General features: G+C 45.9%; 1 protein-coding gene and 1 long non-coding RNA gene across 3 annotated transcripts in view; one reads left to right on the top strand and one right to left on the bottom strand.

Annotated features, from left to right (window-relative positions):
* The window catches only part of EXT1 (exostosin glycosyltransferase 1), a 268,942-nt gene that overhangs the window by 223,470 nt on the left and 22,249 nt on the right, over positions 1-23,223 (top strand). The window contains exons 2-5 of the mRNA XM_079984289.1: positions 6,233-6,326; positions 8,976-9,083; positions 17,573-17,692; positions 22,990-23,122. Of these exons, the coding sequence (XP_079840415.1) occupies positions 6,233-6,326; positions 8,976-9,083; positions 17,573-17,692; positions 22,990-23,122 (455 nt within the window). The remainder of the gene's footprint in view (positions 1-6,232; positions 6,327-8,975; positions 9,084-17,572; positions 17,693-22,989; positions 23,123-23,223) is intronic.
* Positions 17,699-23,223, bottom strand: part of LOC307220584 — a 39,038-nt gene continuing 33,513 nt past the window's right edge. Inside the window, exons 3-5 of one of the 2 annotated variants that reach the window (XR_013840954.1) lie at positions 22,902-22,971; positions 21,961-22,810; positions 17,699-20,622 (exon numbers count right to left, since the gene is read on the bottom strand). This is a non-coding gene — a long non-coding RNA (uncharacterized lncRNA). Of the gene's footprint in view, positions 20,623-21,960; positions 22,972-23,223 lie in introns of both variants that reach the window. The other variant, XR_013840953.1, reaches the window with a different exon arrangement.

The following is a 23,223-nucleotide window of genomic DNA, read 5'->3' as shown; positions in this document are numbered from 1 at the left end:
ATGCTTGGTGTGCAATCTCCAGTTAAGGGACGATTCCTATACAGTGGTACCTCGGGTTACAGACGCTTCAGGTTACAGACTCCGCTAACCCAGAAATAGTACCTCGGGTTAAGAACTTTGCTTCAGGATGAGAACAGAAACCATGCTCCAGCGGCGCGGCAGCAGCAGGAAGCCCCATTAGCTAAAGTGGTTACCTCAGATTAAGAACAGTTTCAGGTTAAGAACGGACCTCCAGAACGAATTAAGTTCTTAACCCGAGGTACCACTGTAAACGTGAACTTTACCTTGGTACAGTAGGTGTCAAGGAGCTGTCAGGCAAGCACAGGCCATCCACAGGGCAGGAAATAACTTGAGACTCGTAATGCAATTAGCTGTTATTCACAGAAAGTAACGACACAACAAAGTTCCTCTGATCTAGCTGGAGACGAAGCTGACCCCTGCTTTCCCCCTCCAGCCTCTACCTCTGGATCCCTCCCAAGCAGACGAAGACTGCGATGAGGGGGTGGGCTCCCCCTTTGATCATCTCACACGGCTATCCATGTTTGAAGGGCAGAGATAGGTGGTTAGACTTTCCGTGACTCAGCATTGAAAACCTCAGGTTCTGCATCTCAGTAGCAGACGAGTTTATAGGGGAGGGAAGATGTTCCAGCATAGAAAATTTGCCACATTCACATTTCTTAGCCCACTTTTTATTTTTTAAGAGTTTGAATTACTTTCTTTCTTATATCGTCTCTAAAACTGACATTTTGCAGAGCTTGTAGCTATCCAGAACATTAACTGGATTTTCACATTTTTAGCACATTAATGATGGGAAATATAGGACTGGCATATATTAGCCCTAAAGGGGGAAGCTATTCTAGTACATGTTAAACTTTCCCATCGTGCGACAAACACTGAGGGGAAGAAAAAGGCTGGTGCTTAGAAATGGGGAGATAGCAACTTCGGTTTTTTAACTGTCTCTTCTTAATGTGGCTTTCCCCCCATGAATGGTGCCAAGCAAGCTGTTGAATTGTAAGGTCAATTTGCTGTCCATGCGGAGAAAAAGAAATTGGTGTTGTTAATTATCCTGCTGATATAAGCAGGGTGGGATGTATGCTGTGATTCCTCAGGAACACAGAATGTGGTACGAAATCTGGGTCCGGTTTCCTGAATAGCTCTGCTTTCTTTCTTCTCTTTTCGATTTTTATGGCAAGTTTCTAGTCCTTACGAATGTGGAGATATGCTTGAGGAACTTCAGAAACTAGATGGGTGGCTGCCTAACTAACTAACTAAGATCTCCAGTGGTTGGAGACTGAGCATCTGGGGGTCTCTCGTGGCTCATTCCGTGACTAAGCAAACAATTGCTGAAAATGCATAAAGGTTGCAGGGTGTTTGCAAAATAAAAGCAATTTGGCATTCTCCCAGTTTGCATAACCTGTGCAGATTGTGGGATTTGGCTTTACCGTTGTGCTGAATTTGGAATGCCTAGGTGGGTAGATTTAATTTTACTCCAGTGCAGAGTACGTGCTGCGCTGTTTTATAAGCCTGGTGACAGAGAATAGCATCGTGCCTGCAAACGAGAGCTCACAGGCGCTTCTGTTCGTCCCTTTCCAGTGTTTTACTGCCAGCTTTTTTTACTAGCCCTTGCTCCTGTGCTTCCAAGTGCAGCCAGATGTGCAGGCATGAGAAGATGGTGATGATACTCACCACATCTGGAAAAGCCTCGCCTGCTGGTTTCTGCAAATTTCAGTGCTGTTGAAAGGAACAGATGCAGCAGCTGGGGTAGCTCAGTCAGCAGAGCATAAGACATTTAATCTCAGGGTCATATGTTTGAGCCCCACCTTGGGCAAAAAAATATTGGGGGGGGGGGGTATGGCGTTTGTGGTCCCTTCCAACTCTACAATGCTGTGATTCTAAGATACGGGCATTTTGGGAGTCAGTTGTCACTTGTTCATAGTAGACTTCCTAGAATTCTCTCCATACACACTGTATATGGATTTGGTTGGCTGGTTGGAATTGGATCAGCGTAACTGCGCATCAGGGGACGCAGGTGGCGCTGTGGGTTAAAGCCTCAGCGCCTAGGACTTGCCGATCGAAAGGTCGGCAGTTCGAATCCCTGCGGCGGGGTGCGCTCCCGCTGCTCGGTCCCAGCGCCTGCCAACCTAGCAGTTCGAAAGCACCTCCGGGTGCAAGTAGATAAATAGGGACCACTTACCAGCGGGAAGGTAAACGGCGTTTCCGTGTGCGGCTCTGGCTCGCCAGAGCAGCGATGTCACGCTGGCCACGTGACCCGGAAGTGTCTCCGGACAGCGCTGGCCCCTGGCCTCTTAAGTGAGATGGGCGCACAACCCCAGAGTCTGCCAAGACTGGCCCGTACGGGCAGGGGTACCTTTACCTTTACCTTTTTAACTGCGCATCATTGCAGCTATAGTTTGTCAAATTTTTGTGTAAATATAAGGGAGAAGGTTCAAGAAAAAGTTGGTTTTAAAAGGTGATACAGTGGTACCTCGGGTTACCTAAAACTGTTCTTAACCTGAAGCACCACTTTAGCTAATGGGGCCTCCTGCTGCTGCCGCACCGCCAGAGCACAATTTCTGTTCTCATCCTGAAGCAAATTTCTTAACCTGAAGCAGTATTTCTGGGTTAGCGGAGTCTGTAACCTGAAGTGTATGTAACCTGAAGCATATGTAACCTGAGGTAAAGGTAAAGGTAAAGGGACCCCTGACCATTAGGTCCTGTTGTGACCAACTCTGCGGTTGCAGCGCTCATCTCGCTTTATTGGCCGAGGGAGCTGGCGTACAGCTTCTGGATCATGTGGCCAGCATGACTAAGCCGCTTCTGGTGAACCAGAGCAGCGCACGGAAACGCTGTTTACCTTCCCGCCGGAGCAGTACCTATTTATCTACTTGCACTTTGACGTGCTTTCGAACTGCTAGGTTGGCAGGAGCAGGGACCGAGCAACAGGAGCTCACCCCATCGTGGGGATTCGAACTGCCGACCTTCTGATCAGCAAGTCCTAGGCTCTGTGGTTTAACCCACAGCGCAACCCACGTCCCTTGTATCCTGAGGTACCACTGTATAAAAAAGGGAGACAGGGGATGAGATTGCAGGGTTTTATTCTTTTTTTAATACAGCCTATCAGTTGCATCTTCTGTCGTTTGGAATTACATTGGGCTGTGGCGGAGGGAATCTTAATCCATTCCAAGTGGCTTTTCCCCATACAACCACGCTTATTCCCATGCAAGTTATACACACTACTTTCAGCAAATGGGACTCTCCTAATGATGGGGCCTGTAATTGAAAATTAGTTTACTGCAGTCTTCACAGCCTCTTGAGACTAAATATAAAAGCAGAAATGCATATGTCCATGTACAGTATAGATGTATCACCCACACACTCTCTCTCTCTCTCACACACACAGAGAGAATACCTTTAAAACATTCAGTGTCTGCAGCCTATGATTAAATGAGATTATTAACATTGCGAAGTTTTTGTGCAGGATTTTATTGTCAAAGTAAAAAATTGACTATTTTACTATACTATTTGCAGAGTACAGAAATCTCTGTTGAAAAGGAAGGTGCATGTGTGTGTTTAAGAGATGTGAGGTGGGGCGGGGGTGGGGGACAAGGAGAGATTCAGTCTCGATCCTTTTTGTCTCTGGAACCAGCAGGCTGGCAAGTTGAGAGCCATTTGCAGGTTTGCCAAAAGCACAATTAGCTAATAACTGGCTTGAAACTGTTAGGGATTTGATGTGTGTTTTTGGTAAATGGTTCTGAAATGATTGATGGAATTGGAAAGAAAGCAGTAGGGTCTAGCTAAACGCTTTAATTTTGAGAAACGGGGGTCACCGGTCCTCTGTGTTTAATTGCCAAAATTTCTTCTCCAAACCAATCTTGCATCACAACACACACACACACACACACACACACACACACACATTTAGAATCACTCTTTCTCCCTCCCTAGCCCAGCTAATTTGTCCCCTGCTGGCCCACAGTTACACAATCTGACTCTTTTTAGCCATTTTTCATCCTTTACTGGGTTGATTAAGGTGAGATTGTATTGGTGCCTGGTTGCTCTTGGTTGGCTGTATTGGTTGTCAAGCCTCTTTCTCCAGTGACAATAAATTGATGCCTTCGTGGGGCAGCTTTTGCATCAATATTTCCAGAATGGAAAGCATGAGTGACTTAATGGGGTGCATTAAATCAATTCATTAATCACATATTCCAAACGTAGATTTATTAAAAAATGATAACAATCTGACATTAATCAGAGCCAATCTTCCTCAGCCCAAGATCGTTCTAGCGACAAAAATTGCAATAGCATCTGTTGAGCTCAGAAATGCATCTCAAGACCGTTTTCCAAACAACAAATGGTTTTTGTTCTGCTGCTTAGTCAAAAGAGATGCTGTATGTTTTTTTGTGTTGTTTAATATGAAGACATAATATTAATCCCAGCTTCTCCCAAGGGTAGTTTACAATGTGAAACCAAAAATCCCAAGACGAGAAAAATAGACAATGTTTACAATGTTTGTCGCGTTTACAAAGAACAGCAAAGCAGGACAAATTCCAAGCCCGGGTTCCCTTTTAGTGAGATGGGTCGTCTATTTCTGACACGTCACTTTTCCATGTGTTTGGCCTACCCTGTTTCCACAATAATCCGTGATGATTTTAAGTGAATGCCAAAGAATTGCATTCAAATTGATGTGCAAACCCAGGAGGTAAAAATGAGGGCCATTCAGTTAAAAATGTGGACCAAACCAAATTCTTCTCCATTTCTGTTTTCTCTCTTGTTTTCTCTCCCTGCATTCAGTCTCCCTGTCTCCTTGAACCTCCGTTAAAAGTCACCCCTAATCTCTGCTTCTCTTACCAGTGACAGCATTGCACTGCAAACCCCACACCCTCCAACATTCCTCAGGTGAAAATAGGGACTTTTCCCACTCCCTCCACCACCACAACCGACCCTCCTTGACCCCCCATTTTTTGTCTGCCCGTCCTCCATTGCTTTTAAACAGAAATAATCTGTAGGACGGCCAGGGCCGGATTTAGGTTTGATGAGGCGCTAAGCTACTGAAGGTAATGGGGTCCTTTCTGTGTCCAGCTGTCCTTTATCAACAACAAATTGTCTGTGCTGTTTTTTTGTGTTGAATATATGCTATATGGTAATTTATGGACCTAATAGGTATCTAAAGCCCTTTCCACATGCAGAATGTAGGCACCCTATATATTGTTGTTGTTGTTGTTGTTTAGTCGTTTAGTCGTGTCCGACTCTTCATGACCCCATGGACCAGAGCATGCCAGGCACTCCTGTCTTCCACTGCCTCCCACAGTTTGGTCAAACTCATGCTGGTAGCCTTGAGAACACTGTCCAACCATCTCGTCCTCTGTCGTCCTCTTCTCCTTGTGCCCTCCATCTTTCCCAACATCAGGGTCTTTTCTAGGGAGTCTTCTCTTCTCATGAGGTGGCCAAAGTATTGGAGCCTCAGCTTCACGATCTGTCCTTTCTGGGAGCACTCAGGGCTGATTTCCTTCAGAATGGAGAGGTTTGATCTTCTTGCAGTCCATGGGACTCTCAAGAGTCTCCTCCAGCACCATAATTCAAAAGCATCAATTCTTCGGCGATCAGCCTTCTTTATTGTCCAGCTCTCACTTCCATACATCACTACTGGGAAAACCATAGCTTTAACCATACGGACCTTTGTCAGCAAGGTGATGTATTTGCTTTTTAAGATGCTGTCTAGGTTTGTCATTGCCTATATATAGAAATGAGCAAACCAGTGATATTTTAGGGAGCAGGCTAGAAAGCGGGGCACCATTACTTACATCATAGGAACCTACACAACACAAAACACTGTTTCTGTATGTAGGTTTTATTTTATTTGGTTTTTATCTTATATTTTGGAAATGTACACCCAGGTGTTTTTCTTTTCTTTAAGTTTTTTTGGGGGCTCCCAAGAGAGTGGGGCCCTAAGCTATAGCATGTTTAGCTTATATGTAAATCCAGCACCGAGGAGGGGGACTCAGTTCAGCATCACTCAATTGCTTTCATATTGCCATCTACATTTGTTTTCCTTTCTCTTTTTTGCTTTTGTTCCTGTTGTGTCTCCCCTAATGCGATGCCAGCTTTGCAGATGTGAGCTGGTCCAGCGATGAGTCTAACCAGATGTGCCGCACCAGATGTTTACATTTGCATGCACAGTTACTCCCGGGCTCGTTGTTAATTTATTATTTTCCCCCTCTCTGTCTCCTGTTAGGTATGATTATCGTGAAATGCTGCACAATGCCACTTTCTGTCTCGTCCCTCGTGGCCGGAGGCTGGGATCCTTCAGGTTCCTGGAGGCCCTGCAGGTAAGATCAACCGTTTGACTGGAGACTTAGAGCCGTTTAGCACTCCTGTCAGCTGGAATTCTGTGCTGCGTGATAGCCAGGCAAGAGGAAGATTTCATTGGAGATTTCATTTCCCTAATAGTCCATAATCCAGCGTTCCTACTTCAGGAGCAGTCAGCAGCTATTTTGCCCGCACCAAAGCTGGGTTGTCTTAGCCTATAGTTACCAGATTTTTTTCAATGAATCCGTGGACACTTACTTGCTTGCTTGCTTACTTACTTACTTACTTATTTGAAGCTGAGTAGCAACAGGGAGTCAGTAGTGGGGATGGTGAGGCAAAAGACTCTGGGCCCAAGCACACATGCATATTGTATAAAGGTGCAAAGCCCTTCTTTCTCACCCTGTGAAACATAAATGCGCAGTTTTTTAAAAAACTGGGCAACGGCGTGCTGCCTGCCCATGACTCCCAAGCCTTCCCTGATCTCCTGCCCCCTTCCCCCTTTGTTTTGACAGATCGGGGGAGGCTCGGGAGTCACGGGCGAGCAGCCATTGCCCAGTTTTTTAAAAAAGTGCAAAGGGGGAAAGGGGCAGGAGATGTGTACCACCAGACGTCCCTGGTTCACCTTTGGCAGTGGCGGCAGCAGTGAGTAGTGAGCAGCTCCTGAAGCCAGCCTTAGCCAACTGCGCTACCAGGCTGCTGCTGCCACGTTTCCGGGGACAGATTTGCAAATCTGGGGACTGTCCCCAGGAACCGGGGACATCTGGTAACCCTAACTTAGCCTAAGAGGGTTTGTTGAACTTGGGGAGTGTGTGCAGTGTGGTGGGGGAGAGAATCTATATTCCTGGAGAAACACTGACTTCATCCAACCAGGAAGTTAGGAGGAAATAAATAATACAGCTCATTGTTTTAATTCAGCCGAGACAAAATTGCCTATAAATTCTGCCCGGGTTTTCACATTGCATACTAAGTAAGTTTTAAGTGACGGCATCAATTAGGTTGGATTTTGAACAGGCAGGCGACAGGGAAGCGATCTGCAGGGGAGAGCACGCCCAGGGTTAAAATGGCATGAAAATAACTGTTAAAAAATAAAGGGCATCTCTGCAGCAAAAGGCTGGGGTCGGGAGCGTTCTTCTTTGCCGCGGTGACGTCTGTCCTTGACCCCGCATTGATCCACCAGGATTTCAAAACAGCAGGCACTGGAAACGGTAGGGTCAGTTGTGAATGGCACAGTTGTGAATGGAAAGGAAATGAGCCTGTTACCATGGCACACAAGTGGAGGTGCGGGAGGCCATGCCTTTAAAAGGAAAGATGCCGCGTTTACAAATATGGATCCCACAAAACAAAACACCCGAACCATCAAAGGCCAAGATAGAGAGTATGACCGAAGCTGTAAAATGAAGTTGCTGGAAGCAGCCCTGTGGAGAAGGGCTTCAGGAAAGGTCTCTTCCCGGCTGAAATTCCCCCACACTCTGAAGGTGCTGGAGCTACCGAGAGATATAAATAGAATACAATGTAATCCATGTATTAAAATCTAAAATTCTAATCACTGATATAACCAAGCTAGGAATTAATAGCCAGCAGGGACCTGGGTGAACAGGTGAGTTTTAAGGAGGCACCAAAAGCTCATCAGAGTTTAGACCCGCCTTCTTTAGAGGATATGGAATTCCGTAGGCTGGGTGCCACCACAGAGAAGGCCCTCCCCACTGGGTTGCCATGGAATGTGCTTCAGCTGGGGTCGGTAAAACCAGGAGAGCCTTTTCTGAGGATCTCAACATGCAGGAAGGTCTTATATGGGTGCAGGCCTTCCTCCAGCTATCCAGACCTGAAGTCATTAGGGCATTGTATATCAACAAAAGCACCTTCATCCCTCGTAACCTCTCTCAGTGGGTGGGTGGGTGTATACACACACAAAGAACCTACCCACATGATGCTGATACAACCCCCTACACTAACACTGTGTGACAGAATGAGAGAACAACACCCCCATCTCTCTCTCTCCCCTCTCTTTTCCCCCAAGTGCAAGATGTCTATGACAAAGGCATCTCTCACTATGTGTAAATGAACCGTGAAAAAGGCTCTGTGAATTGAAAGTGGAGGTGCCATGTACTTTTCTGTGTTTTGAAAATCTTTAATATAAAAATCCTATTTTTTATTTTTTAAAAAATAATAAGCACCTTCGTTTTGGCTCAGTAGCCAATTAGTAGCCATGGCAAACCCTCCAGAACCGGTGCAATATGATTGTGATAGGGTGGCCCACGCAGCGACGTAGCTGCCATGTTCTGCATTTGCTGGACCTTCTGACCCAACAGCAAGCCCACACAGGGCTGTACCAATCTGTGTGTATCCTGTACCAATCTGTGTGTATCCATGCAAGTAGCCAGAAATTAGAGGGAATAAACAAGGGCCACTCCGCTGATGGCCTTCCCACTCTCTCTTTCTGTGGTCTGAGTATATGAGCCTTCCAATAGTGGACCTGCCAGACCCAAGGTTCAGTGATCCTCAGAATGTGGCATGGCAGTGGTCCCACAATACTTTTCAACATAATTCTCTATTAAAGTCCCATTTCTGCAGAATAGGCTGCAGTTTCATTGCCACAGGGCCTTGGAAGGGCCAGTGTGCCTTTGCTGCAATTGTTTCCATTTTCCTGATTTTAATGATTGCCTACGCAGGCTGCCTGTGTTCCTGTGATGCTCAGCAATGGATGGGAGCTGCCATTCTCCGAAGTGATTGATTGGAATCAAGCTGCCGTCATAGGGGATGAGAGATTGTTATTACAGGTAAGGTGGGGGGAGGGGAGGGAGAAACCGCGGCCTTCGTCAGAGTGGTTGACAGTGGCAGCCATTTCCCACACTTCCAGGAAAGATGTATCCGAAAGGTCACGGCTATAAAAGAGATTTTTATCAGGAGGGATTTGTCTGTGTCATTGTGAATATTAACTCATTTAATAAGGCATCATTCACTTTCTGACATGAAGGTCACTCAGGCCTCCAAATGTCTTGGTTAAAAATGTACGAGCGGCTCATTTCTTTTTTAGAGAAATGCACACCAGCTTCTGAGTTGCAAAGTGCTTGGTGGAAGGGGAAAGTTTCTTTCAACTTCCAGGATATTCATGGTTCTGAACGGTCTCAATGGCTGGTATCTGACTTAAGTCACCCTCACAAGAGACCAGTTGAAGTCGACAGATTTAAATAGATGTTTTGAGGTGCGGACGTGTACTTTTCATTCAAAGTACGCATTTATAGTTGTGTTTTGATGGCTTAAACATTTAGAAGGCAGATTCTGTTGGGTAGCTAAGTTCCAATCCACACATTAGTCCAAGAGCTGCAGATCAGTACGGGAATTTTCAAAGTTCATATTCCTCAAAACAAGACACCAGACCCTTCCTAGTCTCCTATTCCCCTTTCTCTAGAGGGACAGGAAGTTGGATGCAGTAGTATTCCACACTACAAGACATTATTTGGGGGCAGCTCAGAATGGCTTCACGATGGGATATGATGTAGAAACATGGGGAAAGGATAGACATGTCCCTTGGATCTTTTTCGCCTCTTCCATGGGCCAATTATTGCAAACCAGTAGTTTCTTGGGAAGAGAAAGTGAGATCAGCCAAGCTACACAGTCAGGCCAGGCCCACACAAAGATACCATTTTGTATATAAAAATTTTATTTGCTTTTCTGTTACATATTTCACATTTATACAATAACCACCCAAACACTCCCAATAGTCTTTATTTCCCTCCCCCTCCTTCCATGGTGTCTTCAGTTACCCATCTACTTTGCATATGCTAAATATTCCATACCTTCCCCTCTCATCTTATTTTAACCTCACTTTACCTTATACCGCTGAATCTACTCTAATCCTGCTAACGCATTTACCTGCTGACACTGACTTTTAATATATTGTATTTTTTGCACCATAACACTCACTTTTTTCCTCCTAGAAAGTAAGGGGAAATGTCTGTGCGTGTTGTGGAGCGAATGCCTGTGGGTGGTGGGGGAGATCTGCTGCAGTCGTGAGCAGAGGATCCATGGTTCTCCTTCCTTCCCTCCTCCGTGGTTACAAAGCATGGAGCCACATGGATCCTCAGGATTTTTGCATTGGGCTACTCCAAACTCACTGTCAGATCACATGTCTGTGGCCACAGCATGAACCACAAATATCATATATCCACTATTTCGTTTAGAATATTTTTTTTTCTTGTTTTCCTCCTCTAAAAACTATGTGCGTGTTATGGTCTTGTGCGTGTTATAGAGTGAAAAATATGGTAATCTACAAATATTTTCCAATCTTCTTTGTACGTTCTATCATCTTGATCAGACCTGCTAACTCTGCATATTCCAACATCTTAAGATACCATTCCTCCTTCTCCAGTAATTTGAAATATACCATTCTGTAATGAGTGAGGACATAAGGTGAGCCCTGGGGCTCAAGGCCATTTTGTTTCCACAGCGGCCTACCAGATACTTGTGGACATCCTGAAAGCAGTGGACCTGCTCCCATTTTGTTGTTGTTGTTCAGTCGTTTATTCGTGTCCGACTCTTTGTGACCCCATGGACCAGAGCACACCAGGCACTCCTGTCTTCCACTGCCTCCCGCAGTTTGGTCAAACTCATGTTCATAGCTTCGAGAACACTGTCCAACCATCTCGTCCTCTGTCGTCCCCTTCTCCTTGTGCCCTCCATCTTTCCCAACATCAGGGTCTTCTCCAGGGAGTCTTCTCTTCTCATGAGGTGGCCAAATTATTGGAGCCTCAGCTTCACGATCTGTCTTTCCAGTGAGCACTCAGGGCTGATTTCCTTCAGAATGGATAAGTTTGATATTCTTGCAGTCCATGGGACTCTCAAGAGTCTCTTCCAGCACCATAATTCAAAAGTGTCAATTCTTTGGCTACCAGCCTTCTTTATGGTCCAGCTCTCACTTCCATACATCTCTACTGGGAAAACCATAGCTTTAACTATATTCACTAGTATTCAGGGGCATATTGCCTCTGGCTCTTGAGGCAGTGCACGACCATCCTAATCGATCGCCATTAATAGCATGAGGCTCCGTGAATTTATCTAACCTCCTATGAAAGCCATCTGAGTTGGTGACCATTGCTGTTCCTTGCAAATAGCAGGTTCTGTCATTGAATTACACCCTGTGTAAAGCAGCCCTCTGTTTGGTCTGTCTCCCATCTCCCACCATTCGTCTTAATTGGATGACCCCGTATTGTCAGGGACTGGACCAAAGAGGAGGGGGAGAAGGAGGGTTGGAGATCACCCCCTCCTTCTCCTCTGCTTCCCTCGGAGGAGGACGGGGAATGGTTGAGATTGCCCCCCCCCACCCTTCTCCAGTAGCTTCCAGAAAAGAGGGAGACAGGATTGAATTACAGCAGAACTCAGAACAGCTTAGTTATGAGGTGTTAGGAGAAGGAGGGGGAGAACAGCCATCTTGGAAAGCATAGAAGAGCCAAACTCCCCGAGATCTCATCGCCCAATTAGAGTTCAAGAGCAATGGGCTCAAGGACATTTCACTACTGCTGCCCCCCCCGAAGAGCCAAGGGCTGTTACTGGGAAGAGAAGGGCAGGAGCTCAGAGTGAGCGATGTCACTATGGAGTAGAGGACAGGATTCTTTGTCTTGCACCACGAGGACTGAATAAAACCATAAATACTTTCTTGTTTCTTCCTTGCTCTTTGATGCTACTGGGGGGAGGGGAGAATCCCCCGGGCCTGATAGCAAGAGAGGAAGGGAAAATTCACCCTATTCATTTTCTCCCTGCCGGTCCTGATTTTATGCACCTCTGTCTGCTCTTCCAACGTCAGGGAAACAGAGGCAAATCCCTCCATCTTGATGCATCCGGATGCCAGAAACTAAAACTGGGGTCCTTTCGCGTGCAAAGCATAGAATCAAAGACTTGCAAAGCTAGGATCATCAAGTCCAACCCTCTGCAATGCAGGAATACAGTGGTACCTCAGGTTACATACGCTTCAGGTTACATACGCTTCAGGTTACATACCCAGAAATAGTGCTTCAGGTTAAGAACTTTGCTTCAGGATGAGAACAGAAATCGTGCTCCGGAAGCGTGCTAAAGTGGTGCTTCAGGTTAAGAACAGTTTCAGGTTAAGTACGGATCTCCGGAACGAATTAAGTACTTAACCCGAGGTACCATTGTATACAGCTATCCCATATGGGGATCAAACCTGCAACCTTGGTGTTATCCACACTTGAACCAGCTGAGCTATCCAAGCTCTATTGCTTGATTATGGCCCCTGCCATGCAACCGAAATATCTAAATCTTGCACATTTTGAAAATCTGCATGACCCAGCTGCAGGATCTGGGCTTTCTGGTTGCAGAAGGCAAAGGGAAGGAAGGATTCCAGGTCTCCCTCTCTTCTCTCTCCCCTCCACTTGCCTCCCCACACGGGGACATTAATGTTCCAAATCTTTGTCCTGTTCTTGTAATGCAGAATTGATTCTCTTCACAGCTGCTTCCTTACCAAGGCAAGCTACTACGCCATTATTAACAGTGGTTTTTAAAGACCTGGCGCTGAGCCAGAATGTCTGCTCTGGGAAATGTTTTTGTTGTGTTACAGTTTCCCATTTCTCATTTTTAGACTAGCTCGGATGTTTTTATTTACATATTCTCTTTATCCTTGCACTCCAGGGAAGCTTGAACCAGTTAGACGCTCTCTTTCTCTCTCTCCCCCCCCCCCCAATCCTACCCTCCTTTTTTTAATGCAAAAGTCATGCCCCCTCCCCACCTTCTCTTCCCCATTATTACACAAATGACCTGCTATTAAAACGTCATCCCTTTCTAATAATTCTAGTGTATTTGTGGCAGATCAGCACAGATCCATCATTTCCCACACCCAACTTCTGGGCCAAGAAGATTAATAGCAAATAGCCAAGCATGGTTAAAAATGGGAGCTCTGGTTTCGGCTCCCATCTGTTAGAAGCGAATCAACTCACACAAAAATATATAGTTTAGAAAATAAGCTTTTCCCCTGCTTTGCAAATATGAATGGCTCGCTCTGTCTAATGGATTTGATGCTTCTTCGTTGCACACACAGGTATATATCAAAAGATTCAGCTGAAAGCGCTTGGGCAAAAATAACTTAATGCGATCAATGCAAATTTATACTACAAAAATAGCTGCCTAACAAGTAAAAATGCATACGCTTAAACATCGCAAAAACCTGTCTCCAAATGCATGTGGCTATTAAACATTCTACCTGTACATATTGCCCACTTTGCCCTATAACGTTTTAGCCATGAGCAAGGCTGCAAGAACAATTCAAAATACCGGTTTAGTGAAAAAAATAAGTGAAAGTAGGCTGCAATTATAAATGCGCTTACTCATGATTAACCCTCACTGGATATATGGGACTCGCTTCTTATTGCACAGTTAGGTTTGGGTATTAGATGATCTGTTGCAATCTGCCTTAGGAAGAGGTTATTTGGAAAGGCAACTGAGCAGTTTTTAAATAATACTCTAGCATCATAGGAAAAATGCACCTTCTGCATAATAACCAGGGTCTCAGCAGTCCTGGTCTGGCTATGAACAGTTGATATATCTGGCTATTCTCCTCCTCCTGGCCATTTTTGTTTTGGTTTTTGGCATAATTTTGGCCACAACTTTATTGAATTACAGTAAGTGAGTGGTTGCATAGGCATTGGTTAGCAACTATCTGTTCCCACTTGGAGGTAGGAACAGAAGTGACAACCACACCCATGCGGAAGTCAGTAGGGGTAAACAATTTTGGGGAGAGAAAAAGATGGGCACCAGGCTCTCCCCTCTCCCCAAATGCTCTTTGGGGTTCTTGCATGGCCCTAGCCCTTTGCCAGGGATACGGACAAAAGCATGGAGAGCCCTTGGATTCCTTTAATGGAATACCTTTGCAGCAGCAGCATTGGAGGGGCAGACACAGCCAACCACATCCCCTCCACCAACCAAAAAATTAACCAATGCCTAACTGCAACCTTACAAGTTGTGACGTTTTGCTACACATTAGGCAAAAACCAAATGGCACCAGCCAATCAGCCAAATGGACAAAATTCCTACCAGGCCCCCGCTCCAAGGCAGGCGACCCCATGACAGGCATAGCAAGGTCAGCGCAAACAAATCCTAAATAAAGGGAGGGTGGGCGGGTAATCCGATGTGCGCAGTGAAAAGAAGAAGCTCAACGCTGCGCACAGGGATCTATATAGCACCCCCATCAATCAAATAAAATTGCAACAATCAATTTTCCCCAGCAACATTGGAGGTGCCCAATCAAATCCGTGGCCACCCAAACTAACCCGCCCAGCAACAGGGGATGTCATGGTTGCTTCCACCGCAACACGTGCTCTCCATGAAGGAGAGCCCACTTTGTAGTTCAACAACCTATCCCATTGTCTTGGGACCTTTTGTTTCACACCTGACATTCATTATGGGCTTAATGTTTTGCTGAAGCAATCTCAGGAAAGTTGGACACTTCAAACTGCGCTGCTTTTAGTTGAACTTGATGCCAAGTCTATATGAAATCTGTGCTTGACGTAAGGAGATCCTTGCCACCGAGCTGTTCCGGCTGCCCCTCCCAAGAGGCTATGCAGAGAACAGATGTATTCTAATTAAGAATTTTTTATTGGGAAATGGATTTTCCCCCAACCCCCTCCGATAAGTGAGAAGGGTGTGCGTGAGTGAGAAAGCATTTGCTGTGTGTAATCTAATATCTAAGAGGAAAATGCAGAGCAGCACAAATCAAAAGCAAACATAGGTGCTTGCCTTGTGCATAATTAGTCAGGAAAGAATATATGAAAAAATATATGAATATTTGAAAGGCTTAGAGGGAATGCAGGCCTCTAATGAGAAAACACTGCACTCCAAACAAAAGGAAGGATTTATTTCTGCACCCCCTTCAGATAAGCTTGTCTAAATAAACAGCAGAAAGTGAAGAACAGAAAAGTACCTGGGTGCATTTATTTTGCTGTGTCTGCGCATATGCATGTTCCTTGAATGAGTCTGCAAGGTGCCTGAAGGCCTTGAGTTGGGCAAACCTCAATCTTGCATGGTCTATTTCTTTCTTTTCCCCCTTGTTTGTTTGTGGAACGCGAATCCCTGTGGTCCAGCAATGAGTGTAAGAATTATAAAGCAAGAACACACAGTTGGGAAGGTATTAAAGCATAACTCAGCTGGGTTAACTGGTCCCAAGTAGGTACTCCTGCTTTTAAGAACACAATCCAGCCCGGCTGGATATAGATCGAAGTCTAGTTAGTCCTGTGTTCTTTGCATGGATGCTTGGAAACAGCAAGCATTAGGTGGTACCCTGGAAATCTAGTATCAATGGCCACTAGCCGCAATGGCTAAGTTCTACCTCCACTATCAGTGTGACTCTGAATAAGTTGCTATGAGTCATAGGTGGGCAGAGTGTTGTGTTCATGTCCGCTTGCATGCTTCCCACAGGCGTCTGGTTGGCCACCATGAGAGCAGAATGTTGGAGAAGATGCCCCATTGGCCTAAATTGACAGGCTCATGCTATGATCTAGTTTTTGGCCACGTGTGATCTAGTCCCCATGGTTAGCCAATGTGGTGCTTTCCGGATATTGCTGGACTGCAGCACCCATAGTCCCAGCTGGCAGGGCTGATGAGAGCTGGAGTCCAGGAATATCTGGAAGTTAAAGGTAAAGGACCCTGGACAGTTAAGTCCAGTCAAAGGCGACTATGGGGTGCGGCGCTCATCTCACTTTTCAGGCTGAGGGAGCTGGCATTTGTCCACAGATAGCTTTCCAGGTCATGTGGCCAGCATGACTAAACCGCTTCTGGTGCAACAGAACCCGTGACGGAAACCAGAGCTCATGGAAATGCAGTTCACCTTCCTGCCACAGTGGTACCTATTTATCTGCTTGCACTGGTGTGCGTTCAAGCTGCTAGGTTGGCAGGAGCTGGGACAGAGCAACGGGAGCTCACCTGTCAGAGAAGTTCCTTCACTGACATCACCCCATTGCGGGGATTCAAACTGCTGGCCTTCTGATCGGCAAGCCCAAGAGGCTCAGTGGTTTAGACCACAGTGCCACCCATGTCCCATATATGGAGGCCACCATCTTGACAACCTATTTAAACCACTTTCCCTAATGGTGGTCATGGTGAACTGGGAACGAAGCACATTGAGCTAGTCCATATATTGACAGTACAAGACCGTATCTTTTTTAAAAACAAAATTTTATTGGTTTTGAAACAAATACAATAACCATTAAACAATTATCTAGCAATACAACTAATGGTGTTTGTTTTACCCCTTGTCTCTAGACATACACTTAACACGGTCAACATTCAGACATAACGTAACCTCTCCATTGAGAATATTGAGTGGTTGGTATAAGGAGGTCTTGATTTTGGTCATTAACATAAAAGAAAGGGGTCCACGTTTCTTGGAAGGTGTCTCTATTTATTATTATGTCTTTAATCGCCCTCATGTGTCTGGTAAGATGCTCAGATATTGCTGTATCCCAGATATTATTTTCCCATATGTCCAGGGGTATTTCATTCTGGTTCTTCCATTTCTGGGCTATCGTTAATCGTGCCACAGTCAGTAAGAAGCCTACTATTCATCGTGGCAGAGCGTGGAGCCTAAGTCTATGTCCGAAGATCGTAGGGCTAAGGCATGATTTGGAGAAAGTGGTTGGCCTGTAATTGGACCATATCTGAGGGGTCATATCTGTCAGGTCATATGGCCTCCGTTGGGGTTGCTTGTCTAGTCAAGCCAGCTTCCTATTGCTGAGAAGAAGGGGAAAATGAGAAAGGAACTGAACCTTTCTGATTTTGAAAGATTATAGGGCACCCACACTGAGGGCACTGGAACCCCAAAATAAGAATAACAACTACAGGGCATTGATGCTAAATTCCCACAACTATTTTAAAGGGAAAGAGTAGCAGCTCGCTGTTAACTTGCTAAAAGAGGCAGGGTAAGGTTGCGAACCGATGTTGTTCTGGAAAAGTCTCTGATTTTGCAAACTCTCAGAAGTGTGGGAAGCACAGCCTGTCCAGTCGGAAGTGGGACAGAGAGACAGCAGCACAAACGAGCAGCCTGTATAATTCAATTTCCAATTACTGCTATCACGGCTGCTGCTGTTGTCTGACAGTGTGGATTGTGTGCTTCAAATGGGGGCCAAATGCACTATGCGCTGATCTATAAAACCTAAACTGATTGTGCCGTAAACGGATCATCTGGAAAGGCCCCCAGAAGTGCCTTAATGTTCTCGGGTTGCAATGTTTTCTACACTGTCTGATTTGTTTCAACGTTGTATTACAGATCCCTTCTACAATCAGGTCTATCCATCAGGATAAAATCCTAGCACTTAGACAGCAGACACAGTTCTTGTGGGAGGCTTATTTTTCTTCGGTTGAGAAGATTGTATTGACCACGCTAGAGGTGAGTAACTGTTCTCAGATATTAGTTGAGGCGTTGGCGGTCTCAGTGCCCAGGCTTTGTCTGACCTTGGCTCTTGAGGGGGGAAGACAGTGGGTCGCTCTGGAGGGGGTTGTGTGAAGAATGGGGCAGAGGAAAGACCTTCAGCGTCTCTATAACTTTTCTCCCCTGAGGAAATAACATTTCTTTGTTACTGGGCCTGGTATAAGAAAAAATGACACCATGACAAATGAGAAGCCATTCCACTTCCAGGGAAAAGTTGCCTCGTGCAGACTAGTGGCTTCTTGGGGGCTTTGCGGTGGGTAAATCAGTATTCTTGTCATGCATGAGGTCTTTTAGGGAACCTTCCTGGATAAATCGCTTTTCTGAAGAAGTAGAATTGCAAAGCCCTCTCTTCTAATGGCAGGCTTTTGTGCCCCCAAGACATTTTGATGGCCTTTTGACTGGTCTGCCTGGGGTGGTGTGGGGTGAGGCGCTTAGTAGGACATAGAGTAGATTCAAGAGGAAGATGACAGAAAACTAACAAGGAAGTCTGATGGGAAACGAAACGAGTCTGCCGCATTTTCACAAGGATTTTTGTAGAGCTGTGGGTGCATGTTACAAACCCTCACACGCACACATTTCTCTCTCTCTGGGACTAAGATGTGATGTTAAAAGTATGATTTAGTATTATCAGCACTAGTAATTTCAATTTCTGTTACTCCACAGCTGATGGAGAATGTTATTATCCTAGTTTGTCACAATCCATGGTTTGCTGTTTTGTCCAAACCCTGCTAACCATGGCTTGCAGAAGCCCCCATCGAACTATGGTTTGGGGCCCTGGTTTTCTAAGCAATTTGGGTTTGACAGGCTCAGACATAATGACAATGTCTAGGTTGCTGCAAACCAGAAATGGTTTGGACATGCAAGGCAAGGAAGGAGTGCGTGTAAGCCCAAGGCCACTCACTCATAACACCAAACCATGGTTAATGCTGATCAGATTCCCTCATAAACTACGATTTGCAACCACACTTCAAACCATGTTTTCGAGTGCTGGTCTATGAGGGAACCATGGCTGGCACATCTTAACTTTTGATGGTGGTTAGCACTGTCCTGAGGAAAGAAAGAGAGGAGTGCAGACTTTCTCTCCATTTCCAAACCATGGTTTGCAAGGGGCCGTCATTATAGCTGCATTTGGCCCTTCTCTAGTGCGTGCGCGCACCCACCCACCCTTAAGTCTCATTCGGTTATGCTGACTCAGTTGCAGCCAACATGGTTCTCTCCAGATGTTGATGGACTCCAACTCCCATCAGCCTCTGCCAGCATGGCCAGTGAGCAGAGATGGTGGGTGTTGTAGTCCAGTAACCTCTGGTGGGCACCTCATTGGCTACCCGTGAACTAGATGAAATGTGAAGCTTATCTAATGCAACACACTTTCCTTTGGTGAGAAGTTCCCATGTTCAGCCCATATTGGATTCCCCACCCCCTTGAATGAGAGTTGACTTGAATTAGCAGAAGTGTGTTTATGCCCAATAAAAGTGGAATTGTGGCAAGCCTACACACTAATGTTAGAAACAGAAAAAACATCTTTTTAGATTTAATTTTCAGCAGGGATTTCTTTAATGCCATTATCTTTTACAAGGCAAAATCCAAAGATGGTATTTAGCAACATGTGTGCACCAATTTTCCCTGTGCTTTTTATTGTTAATGGAGGAGCTGTAAATTTGTTCCCTTTTTGTCCTTTCCTGTATCCTTTCTTACAGATTCCTCCCCCCCCCCCCGCCCCCCCCCCCCCGGTCTGTTTCAGCTCTGCAGACGGCTAAGTGTTGTTTTCATGGCCAGAAATAGCCATCTGTTAAATTGGGTAAAGCCCTTTTAGGTCAGGACCTTGGCCCGCAAAATAACGGGATCTGTAAGCAGCACAAGCACATCTGAACAAAGGCATTGGATGCCTGCTTCAAAAACTGAACCTGGCTGAGTTGCAGGGAGGAAAAGCATTGTCCTGAATCTCAACAGTGAAACAGTATTGTGTATGATCAGTGTCGTTTAACTAGAGAAGTGCCCTTTCTGCACTGTCACAGGAAAGCCAAACTTGGCATTCCTGCTGCAGTTTTATTGGTTGTTTCTTCTGAACGGGCAACAGCAAGAACGACAGAGACCGGGAAATGGAAATATCGTAGAGTTGGAAGGGACCCTGAGGGTCATCTAGTCCAACCCCCCTACAACGCAGGAATACGCAGCTGTCCTGTATGGGGATTGAGCCCTTTAACCTTGGCATTATTAGCACCACGCTCAACTGAGCTATCCAGGCATATTTGTCTTATTTATTTCTTCCATTTGCATGCCAACCTTCATCCATAGATCTCAGGGTGGTTCGCAACATAAAATTACAATCTAAAAAAACCCCACAAAATAAGAACAGCAGCAAACCAAGAATTCCCCGTCCCACAACACGTTTAAAAAGGCATGGGATGTCAATCAGTCAAATGCCTGGTTTAAGAGGAACATTTTCAGGCCTGGCACCTAAAAATGCATAATGAAGGTGCCAGGTGAGCCACCCTGGGGAGAGCATTCTACAAATGAGGGGCCACCACAGAAAAGGCCCCTTCTTGTGTTGCCGCTCTCCGGACCTCGCATGAAGGAGGCACACAAAGAAGGGCCTCATAGGATGAACACAGAGTCTGGGGTGGTTCATATGGAGAGAAATGGTCCTTGAGGAATTGCAGTCCTAGGCCGTTTAAAGGTCAAATCCAGCACTTTGAATTGAGGCCGGAAACTAATTGGCAGCCAGTGCAGTTGGGCCACTTAGCAACTCAGACCGTCGGGCCCACCTCACTCAGTATTTCCTACACTAGGAGTGGGGGGACTACAGATGTGGTTGGACTCCCAATTCCCATCAGCCCCAGGCCAGCATGGCTAACGGTCAAGGATGATGGGTTCTGGAGTCCGGCGGGCTAGGGACAAAGGTGAGAGCTGTTTCCTAGTTCTGCTGGATCTCTCAGCGGCGTTTGATACCATCGACCATAACATCCTTCTGGACCGTCTTGAGGGGCTGGGAGCTGGGGGCACTGTCCTACAGTGGTTCCGCTCCTTCCTTCTGGGCCGTGTTCAGAAAGTGGTGGGGGGGGGATGAGTGTTCGGACCCCTGGGCTCTCACTTGTGGGGTGCCTCAGGGTTCTGTCCTCTCCCCCATGCTTTTCAACATTTACATGCAGCCGCTGGGAGAGATCATCAGGAGGTTTGGGCTGGGTGTTCATCAGTATGTGGATGATACTCAGCTCTACCTCTCTTTTAAATCAGAACCAGTGAAGGCGGTGAAGGTCCTGTGTGAGTGTCTGGAGGCAGTTGGAGGATGGATGGCGGCTAACAGATTGAGGTTGAATCCTGACAAGACAGAAGTACTGTTTTTGAGGGACAGGAGGCAGGCAGGTGTGGAGGATTCCCTGGTCCTGAATGGGGTAACTGTGCCCCTGAAGGACCAGGTGCGCAGCCTGGGAGTCATTTTGGACTCACAGCTGTCCATGGAGGCACAGGTCAAATCTGTATCCAGGGCAGCTGTTTACCAGCTCCATCTGGTATGTAGACTGAGACCCTATCTGCCTGCAGACTGTCTCGCCAGAGTGGTGCATGCTCTGGTTATCTCCCGCTTGGACTACTGCAATGCGCTCTACGTGGGGCTACCTTTGAAGGTGACCCGGAAAATACAACTAATCCAGAATGCGGCAGCTAGACTGGTGACTGGGAGCGGCCGCCGAGACCATATAACACCGGTCTTGAAAGACCTACATTGGCTCCCAGTACGTTTCCGAGCACAATTCAAAGTGTTGGTGCTGACCTTTAAAGCCCTAAACGGCCTCGGTCCAGTATATCTGAAGAAGCGTCTCTTCCCCCATCGTTCTGCCCAGACACTGAGGTCCAGCTCCGAGGGCCTTCTGGCAGTTCCCTCACTGCAAGAGGCCAAGTTACAGGGAACCAGGCAGAGGGCCTTCTCGGTAGTGGCGCCTTCCCTGTGGAACGCCCTCCCATCAGATGTCAAAGCGATAAACAACCACCTGACATTCAGAAGACATCTGAAGGCAGCCCTGTTCAGGGAAGTTTTTAATATGTGACATTTTAGTGTATTTTTCATCTTTGTTGGAAGCCGCCCAGAGTGGCTGGTGAAACCCAGCCAGATGGGCGGGGTACAAATAAATTATTATTATTATTATTATTATTATTATTATTATTATTATTATCATTATTATCATTATTATCATTATTATTATCATTATTATTATTATTATTATAACAACATTTGGACTTGGTCACAGGTTCTCTACACTAACTAGCACTTTTCCAGAGTTTCAGACCTTCCCAGTTTTTGTCCCCTGGAGAAGCCACGGACCAAGCCTAGATCATTCTCCTGCATTTGAAATGTGTGCTCTGTCACTGAGCTGTGAGCACTGGTCCCCTCCTTGTGGAATTTCCCTCAGCAGGCAGACCTTATTTTCATTAGACCTTTTGGAATATTCCTGTTTGTTTATTGTGGCTTCACTTAACATTGGCCATGCTGGCTGGAATTGATGGAGGTTGTATGCACCATTTGTGGGGACGATACCGAAGGTTGGGCCTTGCATTTAAAAAACAGGAGCTGATCTCCTCAGCATCCTGCTTTTTTGAACCCATACAAAATCAGCTGCTTTCTTCCATGCTTGCACAGAATTAGAGCAGAACCGAATAAATGTTACTGCACCTTTGGTTTTTCCTTGGGCCAAAGCCACGGGGCTATCATTACATTCTGCTTCACGCAATTTGTGTTTCCAGCACCATATTTTTTGTGCGTGTTTGCGTGGGGCGGGGGAGAAGGGGAAGGAGGCGAAGGTAACAGTCATCGTTATTCCAGGAAGGTACCACCCTGTCTAAATCTACCGCCAGACTAATTATCTTATGCAGGACATTGATGGCAAAATTGTAGCATGGATTCATCAGCCTCGCAAGCTGACATGCCATTTTAAAGAGCGAAAATATTTTGACTCCGGCTTGCAGCATCTAATAAGTTCGCTCTGTTGCCACGGTTTCTGCGGCGCCTAATGAGGTAGTTTGAATACCATTATGCGAGGCTTCTAACCCGCAGGAATGCGTATGGGTCCAGCATCATCGAGGCTGCTTGGGAGAAAAGAGAAATAGATTAAACAGGAATGCTAAACAACCGGCCTCTTGCTGGCTTTCTGCAGAAAAGTGTGCTGATTGCTACCTTCGGCAAGCAACGCCACCTCTCCCGTTTCTCATTCGGACCTTCTTAAGAGTCGCTCCTTTTCCCCTTTCTTTTTCCCTTTTAACAGATTATTCAAGACAGAATATTTAAGCACATATCACGTAACAGCTTAATATGGAACAAGCACCCTGGAGGGTTATTTGTACTGCCACAGTATTCATCATATCTGGGAGATTTTCCTTACTATTATGCTAATCTAGGTAAGTGATGCTCTGTGGATGACCTATACGGAGGCTGGATCTCATGGCGCGTCACAAAGGGGGTACGGGCTTTTCAAAAAACCTGGGTGCAGGACTGTCTT

The sequence above is a fragment of the Podarcis cretensis genome (genome assembly GCF_951804945.1).
Source record: "Podarcis cretensis genome assembly, chromosome: 7".
Lineage (NCBI taxonomy): Eukaryota > Metazoa > Chordata > Lepidosauria > Squamata > Lacertidae > Podarcis > Podarcis cretensis.
This window is presented reverse-complemented; position numbering and strand designations above follow the sequence as displayed.